A 24438-nucleotide genomic window follows, 5' to 3' on the forward strand; every position below is an offset into this window, starting at 1 on the left:
CAGTCATCTGAAAAACAAGGCTCTGCTGTGGTTTGAGCCTCAGATGAAGCCAGTGGTGTTGGGTATTTTGTCAAAATTGATGGAATAATGAAAGCATAAAAGTACAGTCAGATTTTGATTCACCATGCATTACCAGCTGGATAGTGTCTGATTTGTAAAGCCTTCAATTTTCAGCATGGCAAGAATCCCGAACAGACTGCCAATACAGTAAAAGAGCACCTGGTTAGAAAAAAACACACTAGAACACTATGAGTCATGGACTGGCCTCACCAGAGCCCAGATTTCAATATTATTGAAGCGGCTTTTGATCATCTTGACAGAAAACATAACAAAAGGCAGCCAACATCCAAAGAAGAGCTTTGAATGTCCTTCAAGAACCCTGGAGAACTATTCCCGAGGAGTACTTAAAGAAATTACAAGACAACTTGCGTAAAAGAGTGGTGTTGAAGAATAACGGTGGTTGTACGAAATATTAACCTTCAAGGTTTTTTTTTCTCACATACTGTATTTCCAAGTACGATTGCCTGTTTCAATAATGCACCTCTTTCCCATTTTTCTAACAAATAAAGAAAGGAGTGGTGGCATTTCTTTATGCACAGCACTGTAACCCACTTTTTGCTTCTACGGGAGATGCAAATGTTATGTGAACGTGTGCTTATGTATTAAAACCAATCTGACAGCTGGGAGAATAAACAATACTCCACAAAAACAATGAGCTTCAAGTCTCCAAAATGTGCATGTAGTGTTGGCATCATACAGAGGAGAGCATGCTTGAAACTTAGCTTAGAGCAAAATCACCTGAAGCCCCCTTGGCTTTATTTTCACAACCACGTAGACAGGCTGTATATATATCCAGCTGCCAGCTATCTTATTTTACATTATATCTGAAATCTCAAAAGTCTGAGATTTAATGTGTTCGGGTATGTGTCATATTTTCTAAAGTTTCCCTGCATTTTAATACGGTTTCTGAAAACAGAACATGGTCCACAGAGAATGCATCATGGCACACTGTAGCATTCTTTTCAGAGGAAAGTGACAACCAGCAGGCAACATGACATTTTCTCTACACTAAAACAGGTGGGTTGTACATAAAGTGCATTTCACAGGACAGTGGAGGAACGTGGCATGAAGGCACAATGGCAAAATGGCAAGGGAAAAACAAAAAGGATGCCTCGCTGAGGTATTACGTCTAATCAAGGCAAGAACGGTGTAGGACCTGTATGTCAAGAACAATTGTATTGTCCTTGAAAAACACATTCCTCGTTACAATAATAGCTCCTCGGTTGCTCTATGTTTTGATTGTTTAGCTGCCCTTGATGGGTCAGCAGCAGTCACTCATTCATGAGCCACTTTCATCGCACCAAACTTGGTAAAACAAAGTGTAAGGGGGAGAAAATTGCCTTCTGGAAGTAATTAACCATAATCATGCTGTTCAGTAACAATTGGTGGCATTAGCTTACCTTCACTCTTAATCGCTGTTTGTTTATAAGCACCCAAGGGTTCTCAAAATTTAAATACAAGCACGGGCCGAAACTTCAGATGTGGCTTTATAGATATGTATGGCACATATAAACAACAAAACAGACCATCCTCACATGGCTTTTTGCACAAACGAGTGCGCTTTACAGAGATTAGCCTTGTTAAAACCAAAAATACAAACACGTTTTGTTATGCATGTGTGTCTCTGTATGTGTGTGTGCGTGTGTTATAGACAAAACTGCTTGCTTTTTCTTGTGTACTTGGCCAGCATCTCAGTTCAATTAAAGTAAAAGATGTGCACATCAAATCCCCAATCCATTGTTTTACAAATATGTATTCAGTGTGAATCTAATTCTGTTTATTAGCACCAAGAAACCAGGTTGCTCATTACACTCACCTATCGATCGCCTCATCCCCCAGAGAAGGGAGATTAGCGGTCAACTTTCAACACCTCAATCAATAATCATCTCCCTAATTGGGTATTAGCAACAAGAAAGTAGACTCACTTGTCACACAAACAAGAAAATAAAGGCTGAAAATTCAACATCCAGCGCCACAGGTTTGGGGTGTTATTCAGCCAAAGCCTGCTCTCATCACTTTAATTAAACCAGGGTGCGACTCCAGTTAAAGATTTGGTGTTTGCGCTGTCTCGTCACCGCAAACGTACTGAAAATAACACAAGCCCATAAAAATGGGTACATATATTTCCAGGCTTTCTAATGGAGTTGCATTTTTGAAGAATTTCATAGATGAACTGACCAGTCGACAATTATTGCCATGACCCAGCAGCTTATTTTGCGGTGTTAATATGAGCTACAAAAACAAGAGTTGTTGGTATTGTTCAGATTTTCTCCACAAATGGTCAGTGAAACTCAAGCTGTGCCACTTCAACTGAGTCCAGAACTACTGATAAGCATTTGCATTCTTTTGGTGCACATGGCATTTATCTGTAATTGATTTGTCTCAGCCCCTGTGAATGCCATACACCCATTCGCAGACGCTCTGTCTCGCTCTCTCTCTCTGCCTACCATGCTTCCCATCTGGCTTCCCATCCAATAAGAAAAGATTCAAGGGGAGCACAGAGTCACACAGCTTCTCGCTCTATCTAGATAATTGAAACAAATGCCCATTTGAAAGCAAGAGTGTCTGCTTAATTTACAGAAAATGCAATTCTAAAGCATTTTTAGAGGCAAGAGCCCTCCATCACTGTGACCCATTCACAAGTGTTAACAATGTAGCCGCACTCAGAGGCTGCTTGAAACGAGAAGAGAACATAATGTTACAGACGATTCTCGTTTCCTGAGGAGTTAAATACAAATAAACAGAAAACATTGATCAGAATACATTAGTTTTAATTGGAGTCTGTTCGACTGAAATTTTGCAAAATGAGCACATTGTTTTGAAATTTAAATACATGCTCTGTGCCCATAGACTGGAAAAAATACATTCTCCCCACTAAAGCTGGTAATAAAAGCAAGATGTAGTCTGACAATAATGGAGGGAAAAAAATAGCAGGATTGTAGATGTGGGAGAGAGGAAGCTATTGTAGCGTGTCAGTTAGGTTTAACCTTGAATTTTTTTTTTTTAAATCTGCTTTGCTTAAGTAGACAGTGTTGTATGTATACCATTTTAACAGCATTTTACCAGTATTTCATCTTAAAAGGTCACTGTTGACCAATTAGCCCATGCCTGGCACGTCTGGTGTTTCCCATCCCACAAACCAGTCAGGTCGCTAAAAGCCAGCGGTGACCTCCGTGACCGCAGGCAAAATAATCACAACTCACTGACTTTTACGGCTGTTTAGTTTGTTTCAAATGCCAGATCCTGCATTTATCACAAATACACTCGATTTGTGATATTATCTTTTATATTCATTTTTTAACATAAAATTCTTTGCTTTTTCCCCCCTGTATTGTAAAATGCCTTTCATTATGTAACCATGTTTATATGTTTGAAACTCCTTGAAGACCTCATTAAAAAATTATAGCAAGTACCACAATAAAGACCTGCATTTTTGACAGGCTTCATACTTAATTTGTAAATTAGATTTCTTGAAACTATGCGCTCACTGGACACTGTTAGGTTCACCTTGCAGGAAGCAGGTTGGGCCACCTTTTGTCTTCTTCACAACATGGATTAACAAGGTGCTGGAAATATTCCTCCGAGTTGCGGTGCATATTGACATGATAGCATAGATGCTGCAGACTTGTTGTCTGCACATCCATGATTTGAACTTTTCATTCCATCACATCCCAGATGAGCTCTATTGGATTGACATCTGGTGACTGGAGGCCATTTCAGTACACTGAACTGATTTTCCTGTTTAAGAAACCAGTTTGAGATGGTTTTGGGACACAGTGTGTATCCTGCTGGGAGCAGCCATCAGAAGACAGGTCAAAGGAAGTCAAAGCGATTGAAATTGCTGTCAACAATACTGAGGTAGGCTGTTGTGTTTAAATGCTGCACAGGTGGTACCAAGAGACCAAAGTTTGCCAAGAAAACATTGCTCACACCATCACACCACCAGCAACAGCCTAAGCCATTGATAAAGGGCAAGGTGGATGCATATTTTCTTTTTACTCCAAATTCAGACCCTGTACTATGAATGCTGCCACAGAAATGGAGACTCATCAGACCAGGCTACAATCTTCTGTTGTGTGGTGGGTCTGTGGGAACTGGAGCCTCAGTTTCCTGTTCTTAGCTGGCAGGAGTGATACATGGTGTGGTCTTCTGCTGCTGCATTCCATCCGCTGCAAAGTTCAACATGACGTGCGTTCAGAGATGCTCTTCTGCTCACCTTAGTTTTGAAAAGTAGCTATTTGAGTTACTGTTACCTTCCTATTGGTTTGAAGCCGTCTGGGAATTCTCATCTGACCTCTGACAGAAATAAGGCATTTTCCCAGAAAGCTGCTGCTCACTGAATATTTCTCCTTTTCAGGACCATTCTCTGTAAATCCTAGAGATGGTTGTGTGGGATAAATCCCAGTAGAGCAGGAGTTTCTGAAATACTCAGACCAGCCTGTCTGGCACCAACAAACATGTCTCATTCAAAGTGGTTTAAATCTCTCTGATGCTCAGTTTGAACTTCAGCAGTTTAACCATGTCCGCATGCATTGAGTTGCTGCCATGTGATTGCCTGATTAGATACTGGCATCAACAAGCAATCCAACAGCTTGCTGATGTACCTAATGAAGTGGTTGGTGTATTCACAGAATGTGTATTCTCATATTGATCAAAATATGAGTTGGTTAAATACAACTCTAATTTTCAAGAACATTAAGCAGGTATTTTATCAGTAGTCGTTTTATGTGTGGGGTAATAAGGAGGAATCAAAGTTGTAATAACAGGGAAATATGAAGTTATTAACACTTAAGTGCCAAAGTATTATCCAAGTAACAATCAGTAAGTATCATATTAACCATGATCATGAGTAATATCTCTACCAAACCATCACTCATCATCACGTATATCACATTAAACGTCTAATTCCTCATGTAAGCACAGCTGGTTGAAGTAATCTGCTAGTCACATGTTTAGGACATCAGCCTCCGTGGGTCTGATTATAGTTTCAAAATACCAAGAAAAAAGAACCTTCACAATTGTTCAGTAAAGCTGCCAAATTAAAACTTGTGTAGCATCTGTTTCTGAAACTTTCTACGTGTTGTGGTGGGTCGCTGTCTGGGTCCACCCTGTTTATCTTTCTTTTCACACATGAACTTCAAACAATTTCCTTGTTTCATACATTTAGCACACAGCAGGAAATGGTGCGCTTCAAAGTACTGGAAATAATAAGTGAAATTAGAGCGAGCGAGCTGCTTGGATATAGCATGCAGGTGGCAGTAACCATGACACCCACATAAAGTACCAGTCAAAAGTCTAGACACATATGTGGAGGATAAGAAACTAGATTCCTTTATGAGTTTTTTCATTCTGTTTCTTATGTATCGTGACATAATTTCTTTGTTGCCTTGACTGTGTTGCTGTAGGGAATGTAAAGAGCAGAAATGAGCAGTAAGGGTTTTGTTCAGTGTTGGTCAAGTTACTTGAAAAAAGTAATCAGTAACTAATTACTGATTACTTCCCCCCAAAAGTAATCCTGTTACTTTACTGATTGCTTATTTTTGAAAGTAATTTTTTACTTAGTTACTTTTTAAAAACATGATTTACAACCTGAATAGAAAATAAAGCAATAGATCTTTCAGCCCGATTCTACTTTTTTTTGCATAATCCATCATATAAAATGTAATCAAATGGAAAAGTCTCTTTTTAAAACTTGTTTTATTAGTTTTAAACTTTCAACTTTATACATTAAGCAGAAATTACATTATAAGCAACATTCTCTGACTGGAAGAAATTTGTTAAACATTTAAACCTATTTTCTAATAGCGGTCAGTAGAAGGATCTGGGAGTTTCTCTGTGAATTTCACATTCCCGTGGCAGTGCACTCGGTGCTTGCTTGGAAGTTTAGGGGTTTTTTCGCTGTAAAAAGAAGTTTTCTTCCCATGCAGTGTACAGCGGACGCTAATGTTTTATCACTTTTTACGGAATCAAACTCAAAGTAAGGTCAGTACTTCTACGCTTTAAACGCTGCACGGTCATGCTCTCTCACACTTGTTATATTATCCATTGTTGATCTGCACACAGCTGTTGCCACGAACGTCGCACTCGCTTACGCCATTGTCATGAGACACTCTCGCAAAAAAATCCTGTTTTAGTAACGCAGTAACGCAGCATGCTATTTTTGAAATAGTAATCCCTTACTTTACTCGTTACTTGAAAAAAGTAATCGTATTACAGGGGTGCTGGCCATCTCTGGTTTTGTCTGTTGATTGTGCACTGACCTATTGGCAATGCCTTCTCCAGTAGTGGGGGGGATCACACCTCTCTTACCTCGCTCAATACAGACTATTTCCTGTTTAAGGTAATTACCATGCACCAAATCCTGTAATCTTAGCAACACTTTACTCTTAAGTGTTACTTCATTATGGTTGTTCATTGTAAAACAAAAAGGTGAAGTCTGAAGTTGTTATTTTTCCTAAGAAGCTTCAGACCAAATCCATTGCTGTGTAAGCTAACTTTTGCTCCTTACAGAGCTCTTTAGCCATTCTTTCACAATTGTTTGTAATGGCATGGCGAGGTGTTTGATTTTATATACCTGTGGCAACAGTACTGAAACCACTTGAATTCAAAGATCAAGAAGCATGGCTCAATACTTTTGTTCATGTAGTGGATGAGTGTGTCCAAATTTCGACAGGTAGCTGAATGGACCGCACTATTAGCTGTTTGTATATCAGTGGAGTCCAACATCTTTTTACTCGGGAGCTGGCAGGTTCAAAACCCAGTTTGTATTCTCACACGCAGTGCTGTCAGGGATGTCTAGAAAAGTAAAGGCCTCTGTACATGTGTGAAAACTCCTTGCCTGATTAGAGGTAATTTGCGTTATTCTGCAAAGAGAGTAGCTCACTCCATTCAATGAATTTTCTTTCTTTTTCTTTTTTTTTTTTTTATTAGAATTTTTGTGGAATGGCCTTCGCTTCCTAGAACCAGAACACATTTTTTTTTTCAGAAATGTTGGCATAATGGTCAAATCCAGAAAGAGTTACACTACAAAAGTCCAGCTAAATGATTTTCATGCTTCTTCATTCAGCACACAAAATTGGGTTTTTTTTAATGATCCTTTAACATGATAAAGTTGGATTAGAGCTCACAATGTGCCACTGTAAAACTGAATCAGGCCTCTGAATATCAGTGTGGTTATTTTGATAATAATCATAATTCCCAATTATTGTTTCACTAATCATCAATTATCTTTAACAACATTTCTGATAAACTGTTGTTTTTGTTTAACAGAAGGACGTTTCTAACTAACAAAAACCTTGATTATGATTAAGATTGCTTATTAATCTTTGATTGCTTTTATGTAACCCCTTAAACCCCTTATATTTTTGCCTTCCTTTAGACACCAGTCTTACACCTTGCCACACTGCTATCACACAGCTTTCTGTAAGTCACGTCTGCAGAAGTAGTTCTGGGTTCTGGTTGGTTTCTTTTATTTCCCACCACTGCATTGTTCAATTCATCTAAGACGAACTACAGAATTTCTAGTTTATCATGAAGCTGAAGCCTAGTTCCTGGCAAGACACTGTGGGGGACAGTTATAAGGACTAGCGGCCCGTGCCTTGAGCTGGCACTGACAGTAGGGGAGCCGCAGAAACCCTTCCCTCTACCGGTTCATCCAGCTCCCAGAGGAACCCTGGTAAACACTGCACATCAACCCTGAGGCCAATTAGCCAGCAAGATCAGCCTAGTGAGAGGCCTGCTGAAAAAGGGAGGGGGACTTAATTCAAAGAGCAGACTCTGCGAGAGTTCAGCTATCCTAATCGCTAAAAGAGCACAGGTCCCAGGGGCAACGTTCAAGCTTACTGGAAATATGAAGGAGTTTTATTGTTTGCAAAAAATAAAAAATAAAAAATTTAAATGGTGAATTGATCCACAATGGAGATTTTACATAATCATGGACTGTTATGTTATGAAAAATAACAAGCTAGAGAGGGGTATCTACAGAGGTTTTTAGTCCGTAAACCTTAAAGGCAGATCCGCCCACAACCTGCTCTTCTATCTACCAGACAGCGCACTTTTGTTTTTTGCAATTATTTGAGAAATTTAATTTTATCTTTAGTTTAGCATTCATCACAACAACGAATATGGCTCATAAGCTGTAACAGCATTGCAAGTGTGAGAGACTGAGGGTAACAGGAGAGCCTGCAAAACACAAAACTGTTAATTAGAATCATACAGTATCCAGGCAACAGTTACAGTTACAGAGTGAGAGTAGCTATTTAGTGGGGCACCATCCTGCTCCTGTTGGCTCTCCATTTGACCTCTGTCCTTGACACTTACTCTGTACCCATCATGTTTTACTGCCAGATACTTGAGCCACGATGCTCCAGTAAGATTCTTTGTGTGGGCGAAGCTTGTGAACAGATTTACAAGATATGACAACTGTGGGTTTTTTTCCCTGAGATGTTTTTCACACTATTGTTTAATAATTTGTTTCTGAATAAGTTTATCTTTCCCCTGAAGTAAAAACACAAAACACACACACACACACACAAAAGAAATAAATAAAAACTGTGTTCAGAACAATATTGCAACAAAGATTCAAAATATAAAGTTTCCGTTCAGGGAAATTAATCTGCCACAAACAGATTATTTCTTATTATTAGATCTTATTCATTAAATTATTCTGTAATTTACACTTAGCCTACACAAATAATCCTTGTACACATAACATTTATTGAAAGTAATTAAATAAGCTACTTTGTGTGTTTTAATTCTGTTGTTCTGGATACACAGTTGTAGTTCACTTTACACTGTTTGCTATAAATCCAGTGAACATAATGAACATGATCTTTCAGCCACGATTTAGTAATACATTTGCATGTACTGAAAAGCGTACATGCCACATACACTCTGGTCCAGTGTGCATATTTAATATAATGTAATTGCTGCTTGGATTGCCTACAGAAAGAGTGTTTGCCTTAAATGAATGAGGCGCCACATTTGAGCTGATCGTGTGGTGGAAGGTGTAGAAAAAAAACACTTGACTCTACTACCAGAAGCCAAGGTTTACATTAAAACTCTTGGCTGTGGTTAGCTTTCAGCAATAAAAGCACTTATGGCTAAATATACAAAATCAACCAAACAAGAGCTGGAAGTTCCTAAAATAAAAATATTAGTGGCTATTAATCCATTTTGCCATCCTTTTATCCAAACAGTGGAGCTGTAGCCTATCACAGCTGACACCAGTTGGCCCTGGACGGTTCATCCAAGTGATAAACAACCATTCTGACTCATATTCACACCTAGAATAATCAGTTAGCCTAACAATCATGCGTGTGTGTAAAAGCCCACTCCAGTACAGAAAAACCACACAAACTCCACTCCTCAACACATCAGCCCCCCAAAAAACTACTTTCGGCTGCTCCGTTATTCACAAGAAGTCACCAGAGCAGGTAGCTCTGAATGTTTGACTTGGCAGTTTTTTACACCACTTCCAGGGATTTATTTTTACTAGTTAGGCAAATGTGTAAACGAAACTATGGAGGCATTTTTCCAACCCCAAACCTTCTTGCTATTATCTATATTCACCATTATATTACCATCATTATTTCAGCTTCTCTGTGCATGCGAGACTAAATATGCTTATCTGAATCGAAGGTTTGAGAACAATGGGGCTTCTCTGCAATACAGAGTGCAAAACCCTCTGTAACATTTTGTTCTGGGCTGTTTAAATAAAGTTGCTTGAATTGATTTGCCTACCCACAATGTCAAGAGAAAATGCGGTGGCCTTATTCTCACCTCCAGCAGCGTTCGGTTGTTTTGCCCGATGTCATTAAGTGAACGTTTTTGGCAGTTCTTCAAACACACTCAAACGCTGCTGAGAGGATCCATCCAGTGTAACTTCTTTTTGTTATCCTCCGTGTCATAATAGTTGATTGTGGACTTTCTGTCCGACTCAGGCCATAAACTTTCACAGACACAAGAAGCCTAACAAGACCCAAGCATGTCTGCTCCAAGACACCGATTCGGTGGCTTCTCTCTGTTTCTCTGTCTGCTTCAGAAAATGAGAGAAGCTTCTCAAAAAAAAAAAAAAGAAAATGTGACTCTACAACAGTAGCCTGTGTGTCCCCAAGGATAGTGAGCTAGTACGGTCTGCCAGTCTATCACACAGGAGCACACTGCTTTTGTGACAAACTGGCAGACTAACATCTTTCATTCCTGTAGCTCCTCTGTGCTCTTCTTCTTCTTCCTAGACAATCCTCACAATAACCTCGGTGGTGAGTGCATGACTACACAGTGCTCCCCATTGCTTTCTGTTGACTCAGTGGTGGATATCAGCGCCTGAACATGCCACATTCATTAAGAAAATGCTTTAAAGGCACACCAGAGAGATGTCAAAACATCACAAAAGGTCAGATTTAATTACTTCTCATTGTATGCCACACAGGTTTGCAAAGCAAAACAGCAACAAAAAAAGAAGAAGGAAATATATATATATATATATATATATCCTCACAGTCACTAAAATAATTTGCTTTCAGCAGGAACATTATGCTTTGTCAAAGTTTGCCAAAGGATAGACTTACATGCAAGCTCTACTTTAAAAGGTGAGCTGCCTGGCCATCCTTAAATCCTTCAGAGGCTGTATCCATTACAGGATCCATGAAAGGTGGGTAAGAGGCAGAGAGCATGGAGGGGCTGCTTCACTGCACACCACACAACCTCTCTTTACACTCAAACTGGCAATTGTTAAATTCACACCCATGTCAGTCTTCTTCACAATTTAGAGCCCTATCAGGCATCTCCTGGTGGACAGAGCTTTCTGCCGTCCCCGACGTTTCCAAATGAAATAGCAAAATGTTTCAGCAGTCATTATTTGGCACTCCCCCCACCGACGCGCCCTTTATTACACAGCCTTAAAGATTCATGAAGAGAACGCGCATTCAAATAAGCTTAATATCCATCCTGCTTCATACTAGTAACAACGCGGAGGGCAGAGGGAAGTGAATCATAGTGCCCCAGTGACTTGGAATTGCCGCGATATGCAAATGTGTGAGCTGGTGCAATAGATTATTCAAATGCATGAATGCTTTGCCTTTGGGGTCACCCTACTGCAGAGCCGTGGTCACTCGCCGTGTGTAATAAACCCCTTGTGATGTGTTTCCTCTCCGGATTCTGGGGAGTAATGACCGTGTTCAGACATATGGGTGACACAGTCTAGCCAGTGGTCGTGTAGACCACCCACATACCAACGGATGAGTGGTTACTTGACATCCTACCTAACAACCCCCCCCCCCAAGTCCACTGGAAATAAAATTCATTTTGAAATGTAAATAAAAAATGTTTTTAATTGGTTTTTTTTCTTTACATTCTGGTTGATCAGAAAATACGTCTGGGGAAATTAAAAAAATACATAAAAACAAAGCTAAAATTATTGCGCGAACCTGCAAATATTTCATCATTTTGCTTATTATTTCCAAGCATCCCTGGAGAAAAATCTCTTGTTTGAAACTGGAACACAGATTTACTGAAGAGAAGAAAGGTTAAGAGTTGTGGTTTGCGTGAAGCTTTGAAGCAGTTATGCCTTCCACTCTTAAATGCATTGATGTTTGGCAAAACAAGCCAGATTTATAATGCGCAGTGTTCGTTTCTAGCTTTATTTACAAGATGTATCCTGGAGTTTACAGGTAGTATCTCTAGTCGCTGTTTTATACCGAACATTATTAGACTGTGTGTGTCGTACACAAGTCATGAAATCGCTATAAAATCTTCTAAAACAGCACGCTTTTTATCCAGAATTTATTTAAAATTAACAATGGTTAAATATGAGCATAAAGTAATCTGGTTTATGTGCATTAGTGGTGCCATGGGTTTATGAGCCTCACATATGGAGGGAGCAGGAACGGAAAAAAAGCAAAAAGAAAAGAGATGAATAATAAATAGTGAAGACAAAACGGTCCTCTGACTCTGACTGGTCAAGGTTTCCTTTTGTTCTCAAGTTAAATCATCTTTTGAATATCTTGAACACAAAAGATTTGAGAGGAGATTGGAAGGTTAGAAACTTGTGGATTGGCTTCCTCGGGCTTCCTTTGGCTGTCAGCGCCAAGCAAGCTTGCGCTTATGAAAGAATCTTCGTTCCTTTTTTAAAAAAAAAACAAACAAAACAGGCAAAATAATTATTGAAGCAGCCCTGCACACTCCTTTCATGCGACACTTGGCACTGTAGTTGTTAGCAAATATTGCTCTAACAGGAGTAAAAGTGCATTCATCGAGGGCTTTTTTGAGCCTTGTAAATAGCATTGTCAACAGCAATCACAGAAATGAAAACCCACTTTTCGTGCAGAAGAAAGAATCTCTCCGGGGTCCATCATTTTCTTTTGCAGACTTTTCAAACACTGGCACACTTGAAATCATGTTTATGAACATTGCTCATAAGATTAATACAAAAAGAAAATTCAAGCCTTTTTCACAAAAAAGAAGAATAGTTTGACTTCCCCTTAAAGTTTTTCAATAAGAGTAGAAAACTTTCACCCACCTCTCCTCCATGATTCAAAGTGCCAAAGTGCGAGGTAAGTCAGGTAAATTTTGCATGCTATTAGTTAAATTAGCAGCTAATAAGAAACCATGCCCCACTGTGGTTTGATCCATCTGCCACCGATCTAAGGCGGCAACTGCTAATTGCTAACGCCCACACGAGCATCAGGCAGGCGTATTGATTCCTCATTCTCACATCTCAAACATCTTGAATGACACTGAGAAGCCAGTTGCAACAGACCAGGGTTTTACAGGGCACCATGTTGCTGGAGAGGGGGGGTAACTAACTGGGGCCGTGCAGTTACTGCTGTGCTTGCACTAAAAAACTCCTTGGACTGTAACATATAAGGACAAGGGACAGGCGGCTAAAGCGAGGAAGGATGAAAAGTACATCACCGGCAGATATAATTAAACCTGTGGTTTTAAAAAGCAAAGATTAAGTGTGTTTAATGGATCAATAACGATGGACAGACAAGACAAAGAAGATTAATCAAAGTGCTCAGAAAATAGAGCACTTAGGCAAGCAATTAATATGTCAAGGGAACCTCGCAGGGACAAAAAAAATCAGTAAAAATAAATGTAAAAACGAACGGCTTCGAGGGCTATTACTTAGGATTATCACCATTGATTTTGTCTATAGCTGCGTGCGTGTTTGATGTTAATATCCATATTGATTCACCACTTTTTAGCAGCTTTTGATAGACACCACTCACACATTCCCCCTCATAAAACTTTCAGATTTAGATTTCATTACAATGTCCAGACCGTTCCCTCATTTCCTCAAGGAAGGTTATGAACATCGATCTGCCCTAGATAGAAAGCATAACTTCAGCACATGCTTTGGTGAAGTGTGTCTCAACTTTTATATTAGCGTAATAGTGCATCAAAAACAACAGGGACTGGAAGCCCCCAAGTCAATATGGCTGCCGGCCAGGACAAGCTAATTTCTTTGGCTTTGCTTCAGATGTTTTGCATAACATGACTTATACTGACTGACAAAAAGTAGGAAGAAGAGGCACAGACAGAGGCAGGAATGGAAGTAGAGCTTACCGTGCATAATAACCCATGCATATCAGCGAGCCAGAGCTGAACTGTACTGTACAGGATGTACAGTGCTGTGTATTTATTTCGGTCACGCATTTAAAGCAACCACAAGCCTTCATTACCTAATGATGACAGATAATGGTAACAAGAATAAATTAAAGGCTTCCTGTCTTTTCCATTTTGATCAGGGCTGTTGTTGTTTACTGTGGTTTTATATGCCGGACCCTCAGGACTCGCAGACTCAATCTCATGCAGCCAGCTTTGTTCCTGGCTCTACTGAAGCAGAAAAGGTGGACTCTTACTGGAAATCTCCAGGCTTTTCTCCTTGTGATGGTCTCCTCCTTCCTCTGTGTTCAATTTCACTCCACTTGACTAACACATTTCTAGACATTTACTGTAAGAAATTAGCAAATCAAGCAGCAGTGACATCTTAGACGGCTGTTTAAAACTCCCTTTTCTCTCCCAGCTCTATTGATTGCAGTGTAAAATACACAGGACACCCTCCTCAAGATTCTATTACAATCTGTTTCATCATGTATAATTTCAACAGATTGGATGATTTCTTCTTCCTCTTTTAAAAAAGAAAGAAAACCTATTTTGTATAATTCTACCTCAAGTGTTAAATTATCCTGCCTGACAAAGAAAAAAATATCTTGAAATGACTGGTGCACTTAACTTGAAAATGTTTTCATTTTGACACCATCTGCACTTACAATATGAATAACGGGTGCTTCCCCCCCCCTCCCCACACACATCTCTATCAGAAATTTCTTGTTATTGCCACTTAACAGTAACTTTATGGACAAACGAGAAGCTACTGCATCATCCAGTTCCCCTTTTCTTTTTCTTTTCTTGACAACTACACCTCTCTATAACCATCTGCACAAAGATCCTTTCCTAATGGAGCACTAAAGAATAAAAAAATAAAAATAAAGACAGATAGCATAGCAAAAAATGATGGAGGATCTGTAAACCTGGTACCTATTTGCTTGTCATCATGATGCATGCAGAGGCAGCTGCAAACATCCATCCATCCATCCCTGATCCATTCATCCAAAAGCTTTGCCTGCTTTACCCTGGGAAGGGATGGAGTTCATCCCAGGTGGCCAGAGGATAAACTTGTCAACATACTGTAGTCCATCTTTAAGTTATTGTTGTTTTTAAAGCAATAAAAATATCATTACAGTATAGGTGACTTCTTAATAATAAAAATAATTGTCTAACTGTAACTGCCACCCATGGTAACTTTGCTTTTATCCACATGAAGCACTTTGCAGTGATTAATATGGCCTTTATCAACGTTAAAGACCCAGCCAACATCTTATGACCACACTAATGGTCCAAATAAACTTCTATTAATTTCTGAGTGGAACAGTGAAGGTAACCTGATAGGATGAGCCACAAAAACTGCATCTTACATTACGATTAGGCTCAATCTTGTTAGACAGGGCCTTGTGCTTCTTCTGGTGTTTTTTTCCTTGTTTTTCCACCCAATCAGCTGCAGTGCATTTATCTGCAGAGCCTCCTAAAAAAACATCTGCTACAGAGCAAAATATGGGGGTACTAAGAGGAGTTTTGAAGTCCATCCATCCATTTTCTTGACTGCTTATTCATTTCAGGGTTGCAGGGAGTTTTGAATGGGATATCTGACGTATGTGAAAAGATAATGGACACGAGCTTTGTGCGTGAGCGGTGTATCAGCAGATGGTGGTTACTGTAATCCACTTGTGTGAAAGAATGAGGCTTCATTTCCTTAGAGTCTGTTTGGGTCTATGTCTCTTTTCTATCTTTTGGATCAAACACTCTTTTTACCTCCTCTGTTACTCTCAATAAGCCACTGAAATCTTGGCAACATCACAGCAGATGTAAATACTGCTAAAGTAAGTCATGTGGTCATTTTTGTGCATCCACTACTCTTTAGATTGCGCTGTCCAAACACAGTTTCCTTCTCTTGATGTGTTGCTCTCCGTTTTGTGGAGTGGTCAGGTTGCAATCCTGTCTAGACGACTTCAGATGTGATTTTGTTACACGAGTAACAGATTAAAACTATTGTTGGTGATCTGAATATCACACATTGTTAATAACACAGTTTGTGTAGCTGTTAGTAGACGTGTGGATATTTGTAAATGCTTATTAAAGCTTCTCTTCTGTTATTAGTGTATAAACACCAAATAAATGAATGAACGGGTAACCAAATTTCACTTTATGTAATACTATTAACATGTTCGTATACCTCGAAAGTGAGAAACTCAGTGTTAACTTACTGAGATGCTCGCACTATGAATCAAAAGACATTGATAATTTAATAAACTAAATTTCAAAATATCCTTATATCAGTTTATAGCTCAGATACACTGAATTTAAAGTCATCTGACATACATTTAATAACATATATTTAACTATGGTTGTGTTCAATATATGCCATTCCATTAAGATTAACACAGTGTAATGCATCAGATGTTGCTGCATAAAAAGCAGATGGAAAACAATTTAATTATCAATACCCCTAATGGCCTTAGATTATGAATATAAGCTCATTTTACAAGACAGAAAAAGCTGATATTTTCAAGTAAATATGCTAAATTGACTTTTATGAGCTTGTGTGAGGCTCTCTGACCTCTGTGGCATTTACTGTATTGTCCTACTAGGCAATTTCCAGCCATCTGGTACTCCAGGCAAGTTCAAGTAAATGTTAAGATGTACTGTATTTGCAACTATTATCTGCTAGCCTGTCTCGCAGCACATAATTCCTCTCCGTTCTCCCTCATGAAAATAATTTAAAAAACAAAATATGAACATGAGATGGTGAAAAGTGGAATTGAAATGGATTTTGCCATTTGAAAGAGTGACGAACAACATCTCTGTTAATTCACATACATCATACACTACAGCAGCGGCAGATGTGTAGGGGCATAATTACACACAATAACTGCAGTTATTTATTATTCAAAGTCAGCAGTGTAAACATGTTCATAGACCCCTCAGCCTAGCACTCCCTACCCCAACCTCCTGCTGTTGTTGTTGCTGCCGCCGCTTCAGCTGCCGTTGTTCCCGCTGTTTTGTCTTGTTGCTCCATTCGCCATTCCTGCTTCCTTTCACCCTCAGCTTGTTCTACCTTTCTCCCACTCCCCCCCCACTTCCTCTCCAATTCATTGTGAAGCCAGATGTTATTTTACAGCATGAGCGCAGAAGAAATATTAAAAAAAAAAAGACTGTAAGTTGGGAAACTTCTCACCATGGAGGGAAAAATGTAGAAGTTTAGCGACACAATGGAGAATTTTGTCTGTTTTTAAACCAGAGAACAGAAGCAGCCTTTAATTTTAAGAAATGCAGCAGCAGGTGGGGAGGGGGGGATAAAATAAATAAATTAAAAAAAAAAAAAAAACCTCCTTGAAGATCCCACTGAATTCCTGATGCATTATTGACCTCTAGTGGACGACGTTTATATGAGGAATAAATTGTGTGAACAGCAGCAGTGTTAACCACATTAATTATATGACACTTGACCAGATCAGTGTTTATCAAGTGACTCCAAAATGGACTCAATTAACTGCAGAGGACCATCATCTCCACTGATAAGAACCTTAGATTAAATTCACCCATTTCCATCGGATTGGTACAGAGATAAACAGCGACTGGAAATCCAGCCAATAAGCCTTCAGTTTTAAGGCTGAATGCTCCCCATGTGTTATATTATACAAATGGAAAGCCATAAGCAAACCATGTGCAAATTATGCAAGTATTCAAAATTATAACCATTTCATCCATCAGTTGATGACTTACTTTGAATCTATATGTAAAATCTGCAGCCAGTCAAAGATCCAGCACTCACATTAAGACAACCGAGTACAGCAAAGAGATTTTTATTCTGACAAAGGTGTGAAAGAGCTTTCTTGTTCCCATTTTGCAGCGGACTTGAAATTCAGTATAAACGATCATCAAGCACCTTCACTTCTTCTCTATTGGAGCGTCATCCCTCACCACTGGGAATATTTCTATTTCCTTGATGATCCGTTTAGCAATAGTCTCATTGTTTGCTGAAATCATCCTCCGAGACATTAGATCGAATGGTCCCCCTATATTGTCAAAACAAAGCCTTTATTAAGAAGGACTCCTGCAGTCAGTGTTTTCAACAAGTAACATATTGCTTTGTTAATGATATTCATTAACACTCATTTCCAAGCACATATGCTTCATAACCAGCTGTTTGAGAAGATTTTTAGAAATCATACAAACCATCAACATCCAGGAGGATTCCTCCAGCTTCTTTGACTATAACTGCACCAGCGGCAATATCCCAGCAGTGGATCCCGATCTCAAAAAGAGCCTCAACTGCCCCGGTCGCCACAAGACACATGTTTGTAGCAGCTGTTCCTGACCCACGTAGCCTGTCAGGACAAAAAAAAAAAATCAAAGGGATACTGGGAATTGCAGAAGCAGGGAGGAAAACATACCACACCGGTCAACAACAGCTACTTTGCTGCCAAGTTCAACACTGAGTGACACATGACTCTTCATTTTAAATACGATGAAGCCACAGTTATGTGGAACAATCCATCATGGTACTTTATATATTTACAGATAAAAAGGGGAAATGCAGGTTTTGTTGCTCTAAAGCAGTTTCATCATCTGCCTTGAGTTTGAACTTATTGCATCATTTTAACACATTAAATGTTTTGGTTTCAACCTCTTTACTGTTGGTGTTCCTTGGCATACAGTATGCCTTTCACCACCCTTTACCTTCACTAGCTAGTTAGGAATTTTAAAGTTACTTTGTAAGGTTTAGATAAAGATGGGATTTTGGCTGAAAACACTCCTTTAAAAATCATCCTGTTTAACCTCTGCGATTAAAGCTGAGTCTACAGGTCCTTTACAAAACTCCATATGGGACTTGTCTCACTATTGCTTCATGGCACAGACTTAAAGGACACCTTGTTTATGCGAGATGCTAGCTGCTTAGACAAAAACTAGACTATTTGACACCTAATCAGAGCAGGCTGTATTGATCTGCATACAACAGGCAATACGCCTGTTCCTTTGACAGCAATTTATGCATTTCCCTGTCATGTTGAATATACATAGATTTAAAAAAATATTTAAAAAAAATTCAGGCAATTTTGTTGAGTTGTGGCTGCAAAAATCCCTGTGGAAATGACTTTTGACTGCAATGCACAGTATAGCGTTTCAATCCAGGCCCACTTACCCATGCACTGGGATGCAGAGGTTCTTTTGCATTGTGGAGAAGATCTTTGTCACTTTTTCTGGGCGTCTATCAGTTCCATGTTCAGAGATGATTATTGACTGGTTAATGTCTGCAATGAGAGCAAGTCTAACATTCTTAGTATGCAACAGTAGATATACACCTTATTACTAGATTCAGAAGTTTCAGAAAGTGGTACATTGGGAATATTGATAAATCTGGACACAAATGTTCATTTCAAAATGTTGTTCTTAAATCAGGGCACATTTCGTCTTAATTAGAAATTGACCAGTTCTGCTACTTTTGCAGTACACATTAGAATTTGGGGTTTGTTTGTTTGTTTGTTTGTTTTTTAAAAGCATCTGATTTGGTATTCAAATCAAAACAGGGATACATGATTTTGTATCTCATTTTCATCACCAGTTCATTCAAAATCATTAAATCAGTGTCCTTAAAACTCATTAATATGCATCAAATTATTCAGTGTTTGAGAAGTCTGTCAACTGTGTCACCCTCGGACAAAACCCCGATAGCTCAGCAACACTCGTCCCCAAAGTGACTCAAACACCAAATATCAATTCCATTAGTAATGTAGCAAGTAATACAAAAAAAAAAGTTTAAATAAAAATAAATAAATAAGTTGGGGAACGGTTCTAAAGAAATCTTGGATAAGGATGTTAAATCACTCCAGAGTATAATGCAGATTTATGTTTAATTAGTCATCCTTGATAATACCGATGCACAATCCTTTATCAAGCTCAAATTTCCTATTTTCCAAATCAGTTCGATAAAACATTAAAAGTACTGGTAAATAAACTCAAATTTGCTCATGTAGGTAATTTTGTTGGACAATTTTTTAATAAAGAAGGGGGATAAGATTTTACTGGAGAAGTCCATCATGTTACTGCACAACAGGGGTTTAATACGGTGTCCTTTTGCCAGTTTTTACATAACAGACTAAACCGTGTGTCATGAGGACATTGTACCTTTCACATCAGACACCTCAATGGGTTCGTCATCACAGAAAGCTCCCTTCCCCCGTCTTGCTTTGTACATCTTGTCCTCCAAGCAGCTGTATACCACACCAAACTCCAACTGAAACAGATTTCATTTTTAAGATTGACTTAATCCAGAGATCTGTGCGCATTTTCTCTAATATAATAGCTTCATTTGACATACCTCCTTATTGACAGCAAATGCAATAGAGACAGCCACAAATGGGAATCTGCAAGCAGTTTCATGTGTATTGCATTAGTTAGTCAGAAAAGCTTAAATAGACACTCTTATCAAAAGTTGTTTGAGCCTAGAAAGTTATATGCATCTTTCCTTACATCACTTAAAAAGCTTACCCATGTACAAAGTTTGTGGTGCCATCCACTGGGTCTATGATCCATGTAGGTTTGTCAGTCAAGATACATGGCTCGCCTTTGGCAACTGACTCCTCCCCAATGAAACTGCAGAACGAAGCAGCAGTGGATCAGTGAGGAATACCCACATACAACAACAGATATATATAAATAGGGGATGGTGGGTATTCATGACTCACCAGTGCGTGCCTTCTCCGAATTCCTCTTTAAGAGACCCGATGATGATTTTCTCAACCCTCTCATCAGTCTTGGTGACGAGGTCCACAGTGGAGCTCTTTGTCATGACTCTGATTTCACTCTCTCCAGCTTTCCTAATTTCCTGATTAAATTAAATTTTGGCACATTGTCAATCCACCTTAAATTGTTTTTTTTAAAGAATGCCCATTTCAGCTTTTTAAACATTAGTAGTGTAATGTTTAATGCTGTGTGTACACTTGAAGTTAGTCACCAGACAACAAATGGGTGTTCAAGACATACCGAGACATTTTCAAGACATACCGCTCCAGCTTTTCTTGCCACTGCAACAGCAAAGTCATATGCCTTCTGCCATGGATCTTCCATTTTGCTTTTATATGGAGGCTTGCTTAGGAGAGTTTGTAAAAGAAAAGCAGCCTGTAAAATTGTTACAGCCAAAAAACATTAGAGCATCCACAAGGCAGAGCTAAACAATGCAACAAATGTCCAAGTTATTTTGTCCATCCTCATGGGCATTCGCAAAGAATGTGTCACTATCAGAGTAACGCGTTACTGTAATCCGATTACTTTTTTCAAGTAACGAGTAAAGTAAGGGATTACTATTGCAAAAACGGTAATTAGATTACCGTTACTTTCCCGTAGGAATGCTGTGTTACTGCGTTACTAAAACCGTGAATTTTTTTTTGCGAGAACGTCTCATGACAGTGACGTAAGCAAGTGCGACGTTCGTGACAACAGCTGTGTGCAGATCAACAGTGGATCATATATCAAGTGCGGGAGAGAGTATGAACGTGCAGCGTTTAAAGCGTGGAAGTACTGACCTTACTTTGAGTTTGATTCCATAAAAAGTGACAAAAACATTAGCGTCTGTTGTGCGTGGGAAGAAAACTTCTTTTTACAGCGAAAAAAACCCCCCTAAACTTCCAAGCAAGCACCGAGTGCGCAACGACGTAATGGGAAACTCACAGAGAAACTCGCGGATTCTTCAACTGACCGCTGCGGCACACCTGCACCAGGGCAAACCTCCGCCTACCTCACTCCTGCTTTACAGGTGAAAATAGAGCAACAGGACCGCTAGTCTTTGACTTTATTTATTTTCTGCTGTGTTTTACTTGCATCTATTTGAAAGACTGAGTGTAAACACACAAAAAAATATTTTATTTTATGTTCTGGAATGTGCAGAAAATAGGTTTAAATATTAAACAAATTTCTTCCAGTCAGAGAATGTTGCATATAATTAAATTTTTGCTTTATGCATAAAATTAAAAGGTTAAAACTAATAAAACAAGTTTTAAAAAAAGACTTTTCCATTTGATTACATTTTGTATGATAGATTATGCAGAAAAAGTAGAATTGGGCTGAAAGATCTATCACTTTATCACCTATTCAGGTTGTAAATCGTGTTTTTAAAAAGTAACTAAGTAATGAATTACTTTTGAAAATAAGTAATCAGTAAAGTAATGGGATTACTTTTTTGGGGAAGTAATCGGTAATTAGTTACTGATTACTTTTTTCAAGTAACTTGACCAACACTGGTCACTATACTTAAAGATGATGTTTCAAGTCTCTCTAAAACTTCAAACTTTGCAAAACATTTAAAATGCACATAACCAAAATACAAAAGACACAAAAATTGGAGGTACATATATTCAGAGCATTTGCTATGAAATGTTTAAAGCACAATATCTGAACTGGGAGTTCACACACTTAAGCAAACCACTCTTTTCAAATAACTCCTTTAATTTGTGTTTCAATAACCCAGCTTTCTTTGAGTTACCACCTTTCTGCTGGAGGTGCCTGCTGAATTGTGTTAGAAGGATCAAAGCTGCATTACATCAGCTGCAGCTTAAAGGGTGCTGATTGCCAATTGGACTGCACCATGTTCCTCTGGCATTATGTGGAGAGGAAACACTTTCAAATTTGACAGTAGAGACTTTAATCACAACATCAATTTATTTTCATGTAATACTAGGGAGCAGGATACTGACAGGTTTTGTGGTTATCACAGGTGTTTGAATGGCCCTGTCTTTGTCTCTCCCCTTGTGCACCAGAATGGCCAAATCCACCACTATTTACTGCTTTTTTTCCCCCTTTTGGTTTGTTTAGTGGGTTCAAACTCAGTTTTGTTTTTGGTCTGTCAAACCAATAAAATACTGCTATAAGCCTGCATAATTAGCAAACTGTTTATACAACAGTAGATATTTATTGGTGTAAGACTGAAGTTGTGAGCACTGTTATGCACTAATATCAACAACATCAGACAAATGTGCAGTAGGTGTGCCACATATATTGTACCGAAACATGTCATATGGCTGCTCTTAATGGCTGCTGCAATTGGGCATCACTACCTCATATCACATTTTGTTTTTTTAAATATTAATACATAGATATTGTTGCCTGACCACTTTCACTGTCTCTCTCTCTTTGGCATTGTTTTGGGGGGTTTTCTTCAAAAAAAAAAATAGAAGAAAAAAAAGAAAAGTGTCCCAGCTAATCCATGCTGCTTCCACCTATCAGAATGTCTGTTTTATAGCACAGTATATCTGTGCTAAGAAGGCTGTAAAAGGAACTGAGCGTATCATTCCTATCATAAATGAAAATTAGTTAGTAATGCACTTAGGGATACATAAATTGCATCACATTTAAATACACTCCCAGCTAAATTGATTTGAGGATTTGCAGACAGCATGCCTGCAGAGAGAACTGCCTGTTACTTAAGGACAAGACAACACCCTTGAGCACATTGTGCCCTGAGGTACTACTGTACTGCAGAACATATAGTGTCTAAGCTCTTCTGCTTCACATGGATTAGATCTACTTCTAAAGTGTGTCCAAGCAGATCAGAGAATGTTTTGTAAAAAAAAAATCCAAGAAAAGTTTAATGTGAAGAATTTAAAAAATAAGAAGCCTTACCTTGCGGAGTCGGGTTGCCTCGAGATACTACTGCAAGTTCTTTAGAAAAGCCTAACTTTAAATTGCCTCATTGAAGAGATGAAGCAGCTAAAAAGGCTGGCATGACAAAGTGGGAAAAGTACTGGGACCGCCCTCAGATGGTTCTCACAGCAATCAGAGGAAGAAAACATTCTGTCCCATCTCAGGGAGACCTACAACAACCTGATGGCACATTCACCATAGAGTGAGTGCATCCTTATCCTTTAAAAAGTGGAAAATTTTGAGTGTCTCCCTAATTCTTGTGGAGTCCCATAGGAAAACACAGCCCGCTGCCATACATTTCTGTGAGTTGTAATCGAATACAGAACAATGCATCCCAGAAAATTTCCACACTCTTAGTCTTGATATTGGATTATAAATTATGACTGATTTTTAGGGCTCGAAATCTTAGGTTGCTTTTTTGGAGGAATCAGAAATTACATTCCAGCTCTGGACTTTTAACACATGATTTGGTATGACAAACAAAGCTTTGCTTAGTTTTATATTTCCTGGCAGTTTCACATCTATTGAGCTTTCTCTTTATGTCCTTTTATTGTATTCCACTGGTGGAAAATAGTTTGAAAGGTCCCCTGGTGAGTCGGTCTCAATTATGTGTGCATGCATGGCTGTTGTTCAATGTGCCTGCTGGAAGTTGGATAAAGTCTTTACAGTTTCCCCATGAACTGAGTAGAAGTAAACACAACAGGTAAACACATCCATAAGCATCAATATTTATGTGTCTAAATGTGTATATCTCAGTCAGATTTTATATCCAACTGTACTGTGAGGCAACTTAAATGTGAAAATACTCGTTTTCTGTTGGGATCATCTGTTTGGCACAACAGCTACAAGACGCTCAAAATGTCTAATAGTCTACTTTAAGTCTAGCAAAACCAGTCTTGACTGTTTAGACTCAGACATGTCATAATACATATCCTATCTATCTTTCAAATACATGCTGCACTCAGGTCCTGAGGCATTACAAAACACTTTTTGTGCTTTTTTTTCTTTTTACAAAGTCATAATGCCACTTCTCGCCCTGACAGTGGTCTTGCGTGGAGCAATTCTTTGCAGCAAGACAAATTGTTCAGTTAAATTTTGCACGTCTCAAGGACGTGATGTTGC

The 24438-nt window shown here is 38.8% G+C and overlaps 1 protein-coding gene across 3 annotated transcripts; it reads right to left on the reverse strand.

Annotated features, from left to right (window-relative positions):
- Window positions 1-17467: 17467 nt before the first annotated feature.
- Window positions 17468-23410, reverse strand: LOC120741559 (inositol monophosphatase 1-like). 3 transcript variants are annotated; one of them, XM_040044544.1, is made up of 9 exons: window positions 23296-23410; window positions 20665-20799; window positions 20367-20506; window positions 20170-20274; window positions 20000-20045; window positions 19807-19915; window positions 18824-18932; window positions 17857-18008; window positions 17468-17696 (listed from the first exon to the last, which is right to left on the reverse strand). In XM_040044544.1, the coding sequence occupies exons 2-9, from the start codon at window positions 20746-20748 to the stop codon at window positions 17569-17571; spliced, it is 873 nt and encodes a 290-aa protein (XP_039900478.1). In that variant the 5' UTR covers window positions 20749-20799; window positions 23296-23410; the 3' UTR covers window positions 17468-17568. The 3 variants fall into 3 exon arrangements, with proteins under 3 accessions (XP_039900478.1, XP_039900479.1, XP_039900477.1); XM_040044545.1 differs by having other exon boundaries at window positions 20686-20770; window positions 23296-23407; XM_040044543.1 differs by having other exon boundaries at window positions 20665-20770; window positions 23296-23407.
- Window positions 23411-24438: the final 1028 nt, after the last annotated feature.

This window comes from Simochromis diagramma, unplaced genomic scaffold (assembly GCF_900408965.1).
Source record: "Simochromis diagramma unplaced genomic scaffold, fSimDia1.1 OVJJ01000602.1, whole genome shotgun sequence".
In the NCBI taxonomy this organism is placed as follows: Eukaryota; Metazoa; Chordata; class Actinopteri; order Cichliformes; family Cichlidae; genus Simochromis; species Simochromis diagramma.

Excerpts from the sequence above, each read along its gene's own strand:
- LOC120741559 (XM_040044544.1), bottom strand. The coding sequence starts at position 20,748 with ATGGAAGATCCATGGCAGAAGGCATATGACTTTGCTGTTGCAGTGGCA. Across the intron at positions 18,933-19,806 it reads TGAGGTGTCTGATGTGAAAG|ACATTAACCAGTCAATAATC; the intron begins GTACAATGTCCT and ends CTCTCATTGCAG. Across the intron at positions 18,009-18,823 it reads CTCTGCATCCCAGTGCATGG|GCTACGTGGGTCAGGAACAG; the intron begins GTAAGTGGGCCT and ends TTGTCCTGACAG.